Source organism: Daphnia pulicaria, chromosome 2 (genome assembly GCF_021234035.1).
Source record: "Daphnia pulicaria isolate SC F1-1A chromosome 2, SC_F0-13Bv2, whole genome shotgun sequence".
NCBI lineage: Eukaryota > Metazoa > Arthropoda > Branchiopoda > Diplostraca > Daphniidae > Daphnia > Daphnia pulicaria.
The window spans coordinates 2,093,837-2,107,275 of record NC_060914.1 but is presented as its reverse complement, the minus strand read 5'-3'; the positions used below and the strand labels follow the sequence as shown (position 1 = coordinate 2,107,275).

The 13,439-nt window shown below is 37.5% G+C and overlaps 2 protein-coding genes and 1 long non-coding RNA gene across 9 annotated transcripts in view; all 3 read right to left on the bottom strand.

Annotated features, from left to right (window-relative positions):
- Positions 1–1,514, bottom strand: part of LOC124327116 (protein fem-1 homolog C-like) — a 5,431-nt gene extending 3,917 nt beyond the window's left edge. Inside the window, exons 1-4 of one of the 4 annotated variants that reach the window (XM_046786009.1) lie at positions 1,330–1,514; positions 1,165–1,267; positions 1,007–1,101; positions 19–950 (exon numbers count right to left, since the gene is read on the bottom strand). In XM_046786009.1, the coding sequence (XP_046641965.1) occupies positions 19–902 (884 nt within the window). In that variant the 5' untranslated portion in view covers positions 903–950; positions 1,007–1,101; positions 1,165–1,267; positions 1,330–1,514. The remainder of the gene's footprint in view (positions 1–18; positions 951–1,006; positions 1,102–1,164; positions 1,268–1,329) is intronic. The other 3 variants (XM_046786011.1, XM_046786014.1, XM_046786015.1) reach the window with 3 other exon arrangements.
- A 4,860-nt stretch (positions 1,515–6,374) lies between these two features.
- LOC124327119 (protein fem-1 homolog C-like) lies at positions 6,375–8,729 on the bottom strand. Of its 4 annotated transcripts, none has more exons than XM_046786020.1 (4): positions 8,546–8,729; positions 8,381–8,483; positions 8,223–8,317; positions 6,375–8,166 (listed from the first exon to the last, which is right to left on the bottom strand). In XM_046786020.1, exon 4 carries the CDS (start codon positions 8,116–8,118, stop codon positions 6,571–6,573), a length of 1,548 nt encoding a protein of 515 aa, XP_046641976.1. In that variant the 5' UTR covers positions 8,119–8,166; positions 8,223–8,317; positions 8,381–8,483; positions 8,546–8,729; the 3' UTR covers positions 6,375–6,570. The 4 variants fall into 4 exon arrangements, with proteins under 4 accessions (XP_046641976.1, XP_046641978.1, XP_046641979.1 ...); XM_046786022.1 differs by having other exon boundaries at positions 6,375–8,161; XM_046786023.1 differs by having other exon boundaries at positions 8,223–8,284.
- A 1,480-nt stretch (positions 8,730–10,209) lies between these two features.
- Positions 10,210–13,250, bottom strand: LOC124327400. Its single transcript, XR_006916095.1, has 10 exons — positions 13,202–13,250; positions 13,000–13,142; positions 12,728–12,934; positions 12,466–12,661; positions 12,289–12,407; positions 12,086–12,234; positions 11,666–12,010; positions 11,209–11,610; positions 10,952–11,142; positions 10,210–10,874 (listed from the first exon to the last, which is right to left on the bottom strand). It is a non-coding gene; the product is annotated as an uncharacterized LOC124327400 (long non-coding RNA).
- Positions 13,251–13,439: the final 189 nt, after the last annotated feature.

The following is a 13,439-nucleotide window of genomic DNA, read 5'->3' as shown; positions in this document are numbered from 1 at the left end:
GTCATCAAACGGTCGAATGTCAATACTGTAGCCAGTTCAGTTTGAATCCGTTGTGGGTCCCTCAGGGTGTTGAAGAATTCGGTTAAAGTTGACTGAACAACATCTTCCAAGTCGGTTTCATTTTTTACTAATACATCAAAAAATTTTGTTCTCCCAAAGAGCTCAAAAAGCTGGAGGGACATGGCGAAAGCGCGGGGAAGGGGCACATTCCGGTCCCCCCATCCTTGAAGAGCGAATTTGAACACATTGTAGACGATGAATCTATTCGGAAACGAGTCACACTTCTTCGAAATACGTAGACAAGTGAAGATTGCTTGAGTCGCCCAGTGCGTTCGCCTCTGCCGAAGCAATCCTTCCAATTCTTGAACAGTTTGGAATTCAAGTTTTTTCCTCATAGCAAGTTTTTGGGTTTCAGATTGGGGTAGAGTAGGTTTCGGAATGGCATTGCCTTCTCGCAGATTCGTGGCTTTATACCAGCAGCTCCAGCCGTATCTTCGATCACTGAGATTCCCATAAAAAACACACGCAGCGCCGACCAGCTCCAGTACTTCAATGAGCTGCTCTGTATCAGCGTGTTGTGGTAGAATTATACAATCTGGGTTTTTTGTCTTCTCTTCTTTTTTCATGAGGTCGATGTCTGGGTACTTTTTCTTGAGGATATGAAAGATCTGGTCTGAAATAGTGGTGTCAGATAGGGCAGGAATGAATACTAATCTCCACTGTTCACTCAACGGGAAGTTGCCAGTTTGGTCTTGTTCGACAAAATACTTTAAGTAAGCCACATTCTTGTTTTCTACTTCAAGCAGAAGAGAGTCAATCATTTCATTGATCTTCCTTTTCTTAGGGGCATTCAAATGTTCATCACATATAACATCTTCCTCTGCTTTCTTTTTTGATCCCATTTTCTTCTTTGCTTTGGGTTGGTCAGACCCTCTGTAGTCAGTACTGTTCTGAGAAATTTAAAATTTTAGTACATATATAAGGAAGAATTTCATGCGATAAATACCTGCTAGTTTGATTGAACAATAAAACAAATGCCAGCTAGATGGAAGATCAATTGGAAGCAGTCTTCAAATACCGTGGGAAATGTACTTGATTCTCCTAAAAAAATTTACAAAAACCAAGTTATTTTTTATACAAAATTAGGAGAAAAAAAAGGTTTACCTTGTTGATGTTAGAAGAAACATTCAGTAGGAACAAATCCCAGCTAGTGTGGAAGATAAATTGGAAGCAGTCTTCAAAATGGAGGGAAATGAATTTGATTCTTCTACCAATTTTACCAAAACTAGGTTAGTAATAGTACTAAATAATTAGAAAATAGAGGCTTACCGTGTTGAAGTAAGAAGAAAACAATTCTGAAGTAGAACAAGTTAAAACTTTACGAAATTTCAACTAAGATTCTTGAGCTCTGATTGACGATGTCTGCCTGGCACAAGTACGAGAAACTTTCTAACGGTTTTTTTTCCCGGCTCGTCCTGGTGTTGCTGGGCTGCAATACAGCGGAAGTCCCCCTGGTGGCCGAATTTGAATTTTAAATTTTAACCGTTGCCAAATTGTTCCTTATTTAGCAATTTATCCGTTGTTTACTTGTTTTGTTTCACTGTTTTTGTTTCAGAGCTATTGGAGTTTAAGGGAAAATAAAAACATTTTAACTTAATAAAAAATCACTAATAGGGTGGTAGCAAACACGAAAAAAAAGGATAGATGGTGATGGATCAATGGATTCGAGTCTTCGATAATCACAGGTCTGTAAGATTTGAAAAACAATTTTGAAAACTGAACCACAAGGATAGGAATTGACTGAATTTTAAGAAATTTATTTAGAACTATGTTAAAACCCAGAAATAATTTTATTTTATTTGTGTGTCAGAGAAATGTCAGGACGGTCAGGTCAGGACTAGGGTTCTTTAACCGTTTTGGAAATGAAATGGTTTTTGTCTGCTGCGTTTCTATGGTAACCGAGATTCAACCAAATTTTGTAAATCATTCAAATTCAAATAATCTCTTTTAAAACGTTTCCCTAACTATGACAAATGGTATATTAGTCCCAATCTTACAGAGAAATTATACGCTAGCCAATAGGAGCATAGAAATGTTTAAAAAATGGCTATGTCGAAAAACTAATTTTTCTTTCGTTTATTTATTTAAATTTTTTTAGATTAATTTTACTTGTGATTTTGTCTTTATATACGACGGCGAGCATGTCATGATGATTGACAACTGTAGAAAATGGTGTGTCGATATTTTAAAAAGCTATAATACACTTAAAACTTAATTATGTTAGAAAAGTAAAACCCTTAAAGCTAGTGCGACATGCGTTATTGTAGGTGGTTGTCTGAAAGTCGGTGTCGGCGCCTATACACCTTTAAAGCAATACTATGAGCCCTGCAATCAATCAACAAACGATCTAATAATGAACTTTAAATTTTGAAATAAGTATGTAAGCAGCTGCCAATCATCTCCTAATACCAACAAAATTGGCCTTTTTATGGAACTATATTAAGTCGGGTGGGTGAGTCAGTTAAGTATTCGTGAATTGTCACAGAATGACACGGCACTTGTGTTCGATTCTCATGGGAAGCATAACTACTTTCTCACTCGGGTTATTCTTCGGGTTATTAGACATGATAATGATAAAAGATGAGAAGACTTTTCGGCAATCGGCAATTGGCAATTGGTGGCAAATGCTGTCTTGAAACCACAGTGTTTGTCTTAATTATCGTACGGTTTCCGAACAGTTACACTAATACGGAGGCTACACGTAAACAATTGGCTAAAAGTCATGAAATTTCTTCTACATTGGGCGGTCATCTCCTAATTTTTTTTCTTTTTATTCAATTTTTGCGCAAATTATAGCCTAAGAGATTTTAGTTTTTAAAGTTGTAAAAATTTATGAACACATTTTCGGTTTTTTTATTCTACTATTGGAGATTTGGAATGTACATAAATGTCAGAGTGAAACATAAATTTGATCTCAAGCGCGTTACCTTTTCTTTAATTGAAACAAAATCGAACAAAATAGTATTATAGGACTTAATTTGGGCGAGAATGCGGCACCAATTTCTACCCGAGGTACCCTACATCCGTAGAGAAAAATCGAAACGCATTCAAATATGATTTTATATTCATGTCCCATGTGAAATAGAGACCAGTATTGACTGCAAATTGCTTACAGTGAGGAATTTCTATATTGGGAAACAGAAAACGCGCTGCGTCCTGTATAATACAACTATTTCCAGTTTCTGACGACTATTTAGTGAAAATGAATACCAATTCGTTCAAGAATATCTTTTCCTTTCAAACGCAGTTCAACTACATAAAAATGACATTTTAAGCATAAAAAGGAAATTGAACACCATCTCCTGTTAAAGTGATTTTACTCCAGAATGATGCCAACAAACCCCTTTGGACAAAAACTGGTATTGAAGCAAGAAAGTGTAAATATTTCCAATCACAATTTTTTAAGTGAGTTGCAAGTGATCCACAACAGCCGACGCATGCAGACAATTATACTCATTCAGACAATTTTTCTTTCCAACGTGCAACATCAAATTGGGGTAATTTTCGCAGTCGTAATTTGTTATTTCGTGAAAAAATATTTCTTCGATGTTCGATTCGCCTGAAAATTCGAATTCCGGAAAGTGGAAATCGCCTTTTGCTAAAGATACGAAAAGGCCAGTGACTCCATTAGAAACTGATCATACCAAACGAAATCAAGTCATGAAAACCTTTTACCTTTAAGGATAAAATTTGCATTAGTCCAATCCATTGCCAAATCGGTCCAAGTTAGCTCCATCTCTTCAGTGGTATTATAAGGATCAAGTGATGTGTGGAGTAGTAGAGTTAATTGTTGAACAGACAACGTAAACTGGACCGTGGAGGAGTAGACGAATTTTATCCCAAAAAGGCAAAGCTGGACTAGGATCCTAGTCGTAGGGAAAACGTAAATTTAATGTTTATTATTATTATTATTATTTCTAATTAATTTTTACCTTTTGAAGGAGGTGAAACGAAATCCCATGCTAGATTGCATTAGGCTATCACGGGCTCCCAACAAGCACCGTAGGCCAGACGCCAGCTCTCAGCGCCACAAGAAAAATCATGGTAAAATTTCATCGATGACATGTTGCGCGGACTGCACAACACCACAGCGTAATAAAATCTATTTCTTCATCAGGCCACGGGCTGTCAGGATCCATCTCCTGGATATTGCGGACGACATTGGCGTAACCGTGGAAAGATGGATCGGCTAAAGCCATCAAATCAACTTGCTCCATTTCCCATCGGAACAGAGCCGTTCTCATCGGCCTCGCCTCGTACATGCGTTGCGCTCGCTGAACAAATATCTCAACATTTCGGCCTCCCAGATTTGTATAAAGCTCATCAATTTTACCCTATGAACGAAACTGTTATTAGCTGAAACTAGTGCAGGTTTATTAGGAGACTTACTTGCGTCAGAAGTGGGTGCGTTCTTCGGAGTTCTTCACTTTTAGCGTTCAACATACGCTTACGTTTGAGACTCTCACGAAATTAATCTTCGCGCAGTTCGTAGTTATCACGGAGCTTGACCTCAAATGGGTCGTCACAGAGCACCATAGAAAATAGTGCAACTGACAGACGAACGTCACGATAAAGTGGCTCTATTTGTCCAGGAAGCCGAGGCTTTTTGTGCAGCGATTTTAGCCACTCACCATCTCCTGTTGGCAGGCTTCGGAAAACTGGTAACGGTAGGGGAAGCAAACGCGCAAATGGACAATGCTGACCAGCCCACATTTGTTTGTGGATTGTGGCAGCCTTTATTATGTGATGTAATCAAAGTTAAATAACCGTTTTCACGAAGGAAAAATCACATTTTACGAAAATAGTTACCTCGCAATCGAAACTGATTCTTTCTTGTTTGAGATCAAGATCGTTATCAGCTAGCTTCCAATTTAATCCTTCAGCTTCAATGATGGAATGATCGTCGAATAGTAATGCGCAGCGTGGCAAATTTAACTCGAAACTAGTTCTTGGATGACCTTAATTTGAACAATTAAGAATACGCAACACAATAATTATTCAATTACACTTACCGTGATGGCCGGTAAAACTGGGTCAACGAGAATTTCTGTTTGAACTCCAACTGAAAATTCTGCTAAACACGGCTCCAAGTTTTCGTTCGTGATTCGGCAAATTGTGATTGCTGGTTGACCTTTCCATCTCTAGATTGATATAGTGTTAAATTAGTTAAGGTGATTTGGTAGTACTACAAAGAAAAATAGCTTTCAGTAGAAGCTACGGTCTGAAGAAGTTGACATGAAAACACATCTATCAGACAACAGAGTGCAATATCTGTGAGCGTGGTAAAATGCTTCCGTCTAAACTCAGATTGTTAACAGAAGCATGGACCAACTTGTTGTTCAACTGGGCTACTATAGTCACATTGCTTATGGAGACACACATAAACTAACAATTAAAAAGCGAGGTTTAATTTATTTGATCACATGGTTCAAAACTAACATTTCCACCTACCTGAACAAATGATGTCAGAATGGGTAAAATTTTTTCAAGCAGATTAACTCTATTTGTTTCAACTGGGTTTGGAACAGTGGCTTGAAGTGATGTATTGCTGTTAACACTGCAATCTCTTGTGAATCGGACATCTTCAATCAACAACCCCAGTAGCCTCTTGGTATCAGCATTCACTAGTGATGAGGTAAATCTCACTTTATCAATGTGCTGTAAAGGGAAAAAGTTATGAATAACATAAAGACTGTGCAAAAATAAACAGTGTAAATACTTACAAGTACAACAGTGAAATTTAAAATAAATATTTTTTTTTTAATAAGTATTTTGTACAAAAGGTTGAAGTAGGGCGATTTGCCCTAGACGGACTTCGATTTTTAGTTTATGCGTGAAAATTAAATTGAGAGCATACAGTAGAAGACTACAGAAAAAGAAAATTTAGCATCACAATTTTGTTAAACCAAAAATTACGCTTTTTACCGTTTAAAATGGAAAAAAAAAATAATGACAAGAAACAGAATAAACAATAAACTATTGCAGGCTACCCATTTTGTTTATTTACTAAAGTCAGTCCGTCACTTCGTCTGTATTTAAACAGGCCTAATTGCGTTGCGTTGCCAAAGGTACGGAATGTTCCAACCTCCCACTCGAATTAATTCGAATTGAAATCGAAGAGGATAGGAGCGGAAAGGAGAGTGACTTCAAATTAATTGAAAGAAGTAATGGATTTTAAGTTTTAAGGATTATGAAAAATTACTTTAACCTAAGTTCTTCTTCTTCATGGCATGTTCTTTTCGACTTATGAGATTTGTGAAAAAAGTTGAAAACCAAGTGCAAAATGCAAGAAATAGAGCTAAAATATCAGATAATAAGTTATTAACGCGTTTTATTTATCCACGACTCAAGCAAAGGTTGTTATTCGATGCAAACGAAAGCCAATAACAATACGACAAATTTCGTAACGGTAAATGTAGACGCCAAAAAGGAAAACAAATCAATTTAGTATCGAAACGAACTAGTGCTGCAAAACCATAGACTGAACTCTGAAGCGTCATAGGTAAACATTCACAGGGGAGTTGATTCTTTCGCTGCGATGCAAGATAACGGACGAACACCCTGCGAGAAATTGCCTACCAGTCGGCTTAACTCAGCGTCTGGATAGCTCGAAAGAGGTTTTAGACACTCCAATGCTGATTGGCCACTTAGATTGACTTGATCTTGATGGAATCTTCCATCAAAGATAACTCGAACGATGGCAGTGAAGTTTTCAGCACGAGTAGAATACGAAGGATCGTCCCACATACGAGAGGAGAGATGTTCACTTTTTGCCAGCAGATGAAGAGGGCTGCAGCGTTGTTGATCTACAGCGTTGGGATCCGCTCCTGCTTTCAGCAACAACTTGATAAGCTTGAACTCGTTGGGTGTTCCTTGGTGCGACGTGCATGCTCGAAGCAAGAGACTGTTTGGTTTTTGAGATACCCGCTTGAGTTCAAAGATATTTATGTAGAGGGCTAGCTTGCTCTTCAATTGTTGCTTTTCAGCCTTCGATTTCGGAATTGACACCAGTAGTTTGAGAATAACAAGAATCAGCTGTGAAATTTCTTCAAGCTTGTCGGCTTTTGATTTGATCGTATAATCTTTGATTTTGATTTGATCAGTTCGAGCTTTTTTGTGAACTTTCACTTGGTATACGAAAGAGAAAACCAGAGAAGTCATCAAACGGTCGAATGTCAATACTGTAGCCAGTTCAGTTTGAATCCGTTGTGGGTCCCTCAGGGTGTTGAAGAATTCGGTTAAAGTTGACTGAACAACATCTTCCAAGTCGGTTTCATTTTTTACTAATACATCAAAAAATTTTGTTCTCCCAAAGAGCTCAAAAAGCTGGAGGGACATGGCGAAAGCGCGGGGAAGGGGCACATTCCGGTCCCCCCATCCTTGAAGAGCGAATTTGAACACATTGTAGACGATGAATCTATTCGGAAACGAGTCACACTTCTTCGAAATACGTAGACAAGTGAAGATTGCTTGAGTCGCCCAGTGCGTTCGCCTCTGCCGAAGCAATCCTTCCAATTCTTGAACAGTTTGGAATTCAAGTTTTTTCCTCATAGCAAGTTTTTGGGTTTCAGATTGGGGTAGAGTAGGTTTCGGAATGGCATTGCCTTCTCGCAGATTCGTGGCTTTATACCAGCAGCTCCAGCCGTATCTTCGATCACTGAGATTCCCATAAAAAACACACGCAGCGCCGACCAGCTCCAGTACTTCAATGAGCTGCTCTGTATCAGCGTGTTGTGGTAGAATTATACAATCTGGGTTTTTTGTCTTCTCTTCTTTTTTCATGAGGTCGATGTCTGGGTACTTTTTCTTGAGGATATGAAAGATCTGGTCTGAAATAGTGGTGTCAGATAGGGCAGGAATGAATACTAATCTCCACTGTTCACTCAACGGGAAGTTGCCAGTTTGGTCTTGTTCGACAAAATACTTTAAGTAAGCCACATTCTTGTTTTCTACTTCAAGCAGAAGAGAGTCAATCATTTCATTGATCTTCCTTTTCTTAGGGGCATTCAAATGTTCATCACATATAACATCTTCCTCTGCTTTCTTTTTTGATCCCATTTTCTTCTTTGCTTTGGGTTGGTCAGACCCTCTGTAGTCAGTACTGTTCTGAGAAATTTAAAATTTTAGTACATATATAAGGAAGAATTTCATGCGATAAATACCTGCTAGTTTGATTGAACAATAAAACAAATGCCAGCTAGATGGAAGATCAATTGGAAGCAGTCTTCAAATACCGTGGGAAATGTACTTGATTCTCCTAAAAAAATTTACAAAAACCAAGTTATTTTTTATACAAAATTAGGAGAAAAAAAAGGTTTACCTTGTTGATGTTAGAAGAAACATTCAGTAGGAACAAATCCCAGCTAGTGTGGAAGATAAATTGGAAGCAGTCTTCAAAATGGAGGGAAATGAATTTGATTCTTCTACCAATTTTACCAAAACTAGGTTAGTAATAGTACTAAATAATTAGAAAATAGAGGCTTACCGTGTTGAAGTAAGAAGAAAACAATTCTGAAGTAGAACAAGTTAAAACTTTACGAAATTTCAACTAAGATTCTTGAGCTCTGATTGACGATGTCTGCCTGGCACAAGTACGAGAAACTTTCTAACGGTTTTTTTTCCCGGCTCGTCCTGGTGTTGCTGGGCTGCAATACAGCGGAAGTCCCCCTGGTGGCCGAATTTGAATTTTAAATTTTAACCGTTGCCAAATTGTTCCTTATTTAGCAATTTATCCGTTGTTTACTTGTTTTGTTTCACTGTTTTTGTTTCAGAGCTATTGGAGTTTAAGGGAAAATAAAAACATTTTAACTTAATAAAAAATCACTAATAGGGTGGTAGCAAACACGAAAAAAAAGGATAGATGGTGATGGATCAATGGATTCGAGTCTTCGATAATCACAGGTCTGTAAGATTTGAAAAACAATTTTGAAAACTGAACCACAAGGATAGGAATTGACTGAATTTTAAGAAATTTATTTAGAACTATGTTAAAACCCAGAAATAATTTTATTTTATTTGTGTGTCAGAGAAATGTCAGGACGGTCAGGTCAGGACTAGGGTTCTTTAACCGTTTTGGAAATGAAATGGTTTTTGTCTGCTGCGTTTCTATGGTAACCGAGATTCAACCAAATTTTGTAAATCATTCAAATTCAAATAATCTCTTTTAAAACGTTTCCCTAACTATGACAAATGGTATATTAGTCCCAATCTTACAGAGAAATTATACGCTAGCCAATAGGAGCATAGAAATGTTTAAAAAATGGCTATGTCGAAAAACTAATTTTTCTTTCGTTTATTTATTTAAATTTTTTTAGATTAATTTTACTTGTGATTTTGTCTTTATATACGACGGCGAGCATGTCATGATGATTGACAACTGTAGAAAATGGTGTGTCGATATTTTAAAAAGCTATAATACACTTAAAACTTAATTATGTTAGAAAAGTAAAACCCTTAAAGCTAGTGCGACATGCGTTATTGTAGGTGGTTGTCTGAAAGTCGGTGTCGGCGCCTATACACCTTTAAAGCAATACTATGAGCCCTGCAATCAATCAACAAACGATCTAATAATGAACTTTAAATTTTGAAATAAGTATGTAAGCAGCTGCCAATCATCTCCTAATACCAACAAAATTGGCCTTTTTATGGAACTATATTAAGTCGGGTGGGTGAGTCAGTTAAGTATTCGTGAATTGTCACAGAATGACACGGCACTTGTGTTCGATTCTCATGGGAAGCATAACTACTTTCTCACTCGGGTTATTCTTCGGGTTATTAGACATGATAATGATAAAAGATGAGAAGACTTTTCGGCAATCGGCAATTGGCAATTGGTGGCAAATGCTGTCTTGAAACCACAGTGTTTGTCTTAATTATCGTACGGTTTCCGAACAGTTACACTAATACGGAGGCTACACGTAAACAATTGGCTAAAAGTCATGAAATTTCTTCTACATTGGGCGGTCATCTCCTAATTTTTTTTCTTTTTATTCAATTTTTGCGCAAATTATAGCCTAAGAGATTTTAGTTTTTAAAGTTGTAAAAATTTATGAACACATTTTCGGTTTTTTTATTCTACTATTGGAGATTTGGAATGTACATAAATGTCAGAGTGAAACATAAATTTGATCTCAAGCGCGTTACCTTTTCTTTAATTGAAACAAAATCGAACAAAATAGTATTATAGGACTTAATTTGGGCGAGAATGCGGCACCAATTTCTACCCGAGGTACCCTACATCCGTAGAGAAAAATCGAAACGCATTCAAATATGATTTTATATTCATGTCCCATGTGAAATAGAGACCAGTATTGACTGCAAATTGCTTACAGTGAGGAATTTCTATATTGGGAAACAGAAAACGCGCTGCGTCCTGTATAATACAACTATTTCCAGTTTCTGACGACTATTTAGTGAAAATGAATACCAATTCGTTCAAGAATATCTTTTCCTTTCAAACGCAGTTCAACTACATAAAAATGACATTTTAAGCATAAAAAGGAAATTGAACACCATCTCCTGTTAAAGTGATTTTACTCCAGAATGATGCCAACAAACCCCTTTGGACAAAAACTGGTATTGAAGCAAGAAAGTGTAAATATTTCCAATCACAATTTTTTAAGTGAGTTGCAAGTGATCCACAACAGCCGACGCATGCAGACAATTATACTCATTCAGACAATTTTTCTTTCCAACGTGCAACATCAAATTGGGGTAATTTTCGCAGTCGTAATTTGTTATTTCGTGAAAAAATATTTCTTCGATGTTCGATTCGCCTGAAAATTCGAATTCCGGAAAGTGGAAATCGCCTTTTGCTAAAGATACGAAAAGGCCAGTGACTCCATTAGAAACTGATCATACCAAACGAAATCAAGTCATGAAAACCTTTTACCTTTAAGGATAAAATTTGCATTAGTCCAATCCATTGCCAAATCGGTCCAAGTTAGCTCCATCTCTTCAGTGGTATTATAAGGATCAAGTGATGTGTGGAGTAGTAGAGTTAATTGTTGAACAGACAACGTAAACTGGACCGTGGAGGAGTAGACGAATTTTATCCCAAAAAGGCAAAGCTGGACTAGGATCCTAGTCGTAGGGAAAACGTAAATTTAATGTTTATTATTATTATTATTATTTCTAATTAATTTTTACCTTTTGAAGGAGGTGAAACGAAATCCCATGCTAGATTGCATTAGGCTATCACGGGCTCCCAACAAGCACCGTAGGCCAGACGCCAGCTCTCAGCGCCACAAGAAAAATCATGGTAAAATTTCATCGATGACATGTTGCGCGGACTGCACAACACCACAGCGTAATAAAATCTATTTCTTCATCAGGCCACGGGCTGTCAGGATCCATCTCCTGGATATTGCGGACGACATTGGCGTAACCGTGGAAAGATGGATCGGCTAAAGCCATCAAATCAACTTGCTCCATTTCCCATCGGAACAGAGCCGTTCTCATCGGCCTCGCCTCGTACATGCGTTGCGCTCGCTGAACAAATATCTCAACATTTCGGCCTCCCAGATTTGTATAAAGCTCATCAATTTTACCCTATGAACGAAACTGTTATTAGCTGAAACTAGTGCAGGTTTATTAGGAGACTTACTTGCGTCAGAAGTGGGTGCGTTCTTCGGAGTTCTTCACTTTTAGCGTTCAACATACGCTTACGTTTGAGACTCTCACGAAATTAATCTTCGCGCAGTTCGTAGTTATCACGGAGCTTGACCTCAAATGGGTCGTCACAGAGCACCATAGAAAATAGTGCAACTGACAGACGAACGTCACGATAAAGTGGCTCTATTTGTCCAGGAAGCCGAGGCTTTTTGTGCAGCGATTTTAGCCACTCACCATCTCCTGTTGGCAGGCTTCGGAAAACTGGTAACGGTAGGGGAAGCAAACGCGCAAATGGACAATGCTGACCAGCCCACATTTGTTTGTGGATTGTGGCAGCCTTTATTATGTGATGTAATCAAAGTTAAATAACCGTTTTCACGAAGGAAAAATCACATTTTACGAAAATAGTTACCTCGCAATCGAAACTGATTCTTTCTTGTTTGAGATCAAGATCGTTATCAGCTAGCTTCCAATTTAATCCTTCAGCTTCAATGATGGAATGATCGTCGAATAGTAATGCGCAGCGTGGCAAATTCAACTCGAAACTAGTTCTTGGATGACCTTAATTTGAACAATTAAGAATACGCAACACAATAATTATTCAATTACACTTACCGTGATGGCCGGTAAAACTGGGTCAACGAGAATTTCTGTTTGAACTCCAACTGAAAATTCTGCTAAACACGGCTCCAAGTTTTCGTTCGTGATTCGGCAAATTGTGATTGCTGGTTGACCTTTCCATCTCTAGATTGATATAGTGTTAAATTAGTTAAGGTGATTTGGTAGTACTACAAAGAAAAATAGCTTTCAGTAGAAGCTACGGTCTGAAGAAGTTGACATGAAAACACATCTATCAGACAACAGAGTGCAATATCTGTGAGCGTGGTAAAATGCTTCCGTCTAAACTCAGATTGTTAACAGAAGCATGGACCAACTTGTTGTTCAACTGGGCTACTATAGTCACATTGCTTATGGAGACACACATAAACTAACAATTAAAAAGCGAGGTTTAATTTATTTGATCACATGGTTCAAAACTAACATTTCCACCTACCTGAACAAATGATGTCAGAATGGGTAAAATTTTTTCAAGCAGATTAACTCTATTTGTTTCAACTGGGTTTGGAACAGTGGCTTGAAGTGATGTATTGCTGTTAACACTGCAATCTCTTGTGAATCGGACATCTTCAATCAACAACCCCAGTAGCCTCTTGGTATCAGCATTCACTAGTGATGAGGTAAATCTCACTTTATCAATGTGCTGTAAAGGGAAAAAGTTATGAATAACATAAAGACTGTGCAAAAATAAACAGTGTAAATACTTACAAGTACAACAGTGAAATTTAAAATAAATATTTTTTTTTTAATAAGTATTTTGTACAAAAGGTTGAAGTAGGGCGATTTGCCCTAGACGGACTTCGATTTTTAGTTTATGCGTGAAAATTAAATTGAGAGCATACAGTAGAAGACTACAGAAAAAGAAAATTTAGCATCACAATTTTGTTAAACCAAAAATTACGCTTTTTACCGTTTAAAATGGAAAAAAAAATAATGACAAGAAACAGAATAAACAATAAACTAATCCGATCCCTTGCTGCGCGCGCGAGTTTCCCGATAGGAGTGGTCCAACAATTTAGAAAATAGTTTTCCTCAAGTCTATAATAGGGCCTTTTTTGCGGAGTTTAGGTGTCTTTTTAGCTTTGGGTTCGATATTTTTGTTCGATTAATCGTTTTATAGGGAATAAAAAAAAAGCCTCATAACAATA

What these genes read in the sequence shown, in the direction of transcription:
- LOC124327119 (XM_046786020.1), bottom strand. Translation starts at nt 8,118, where the DNA reads ATGGGATCAAAAAAGAAAGCAGAGGAAGATGTTATATGTGATGAACAT.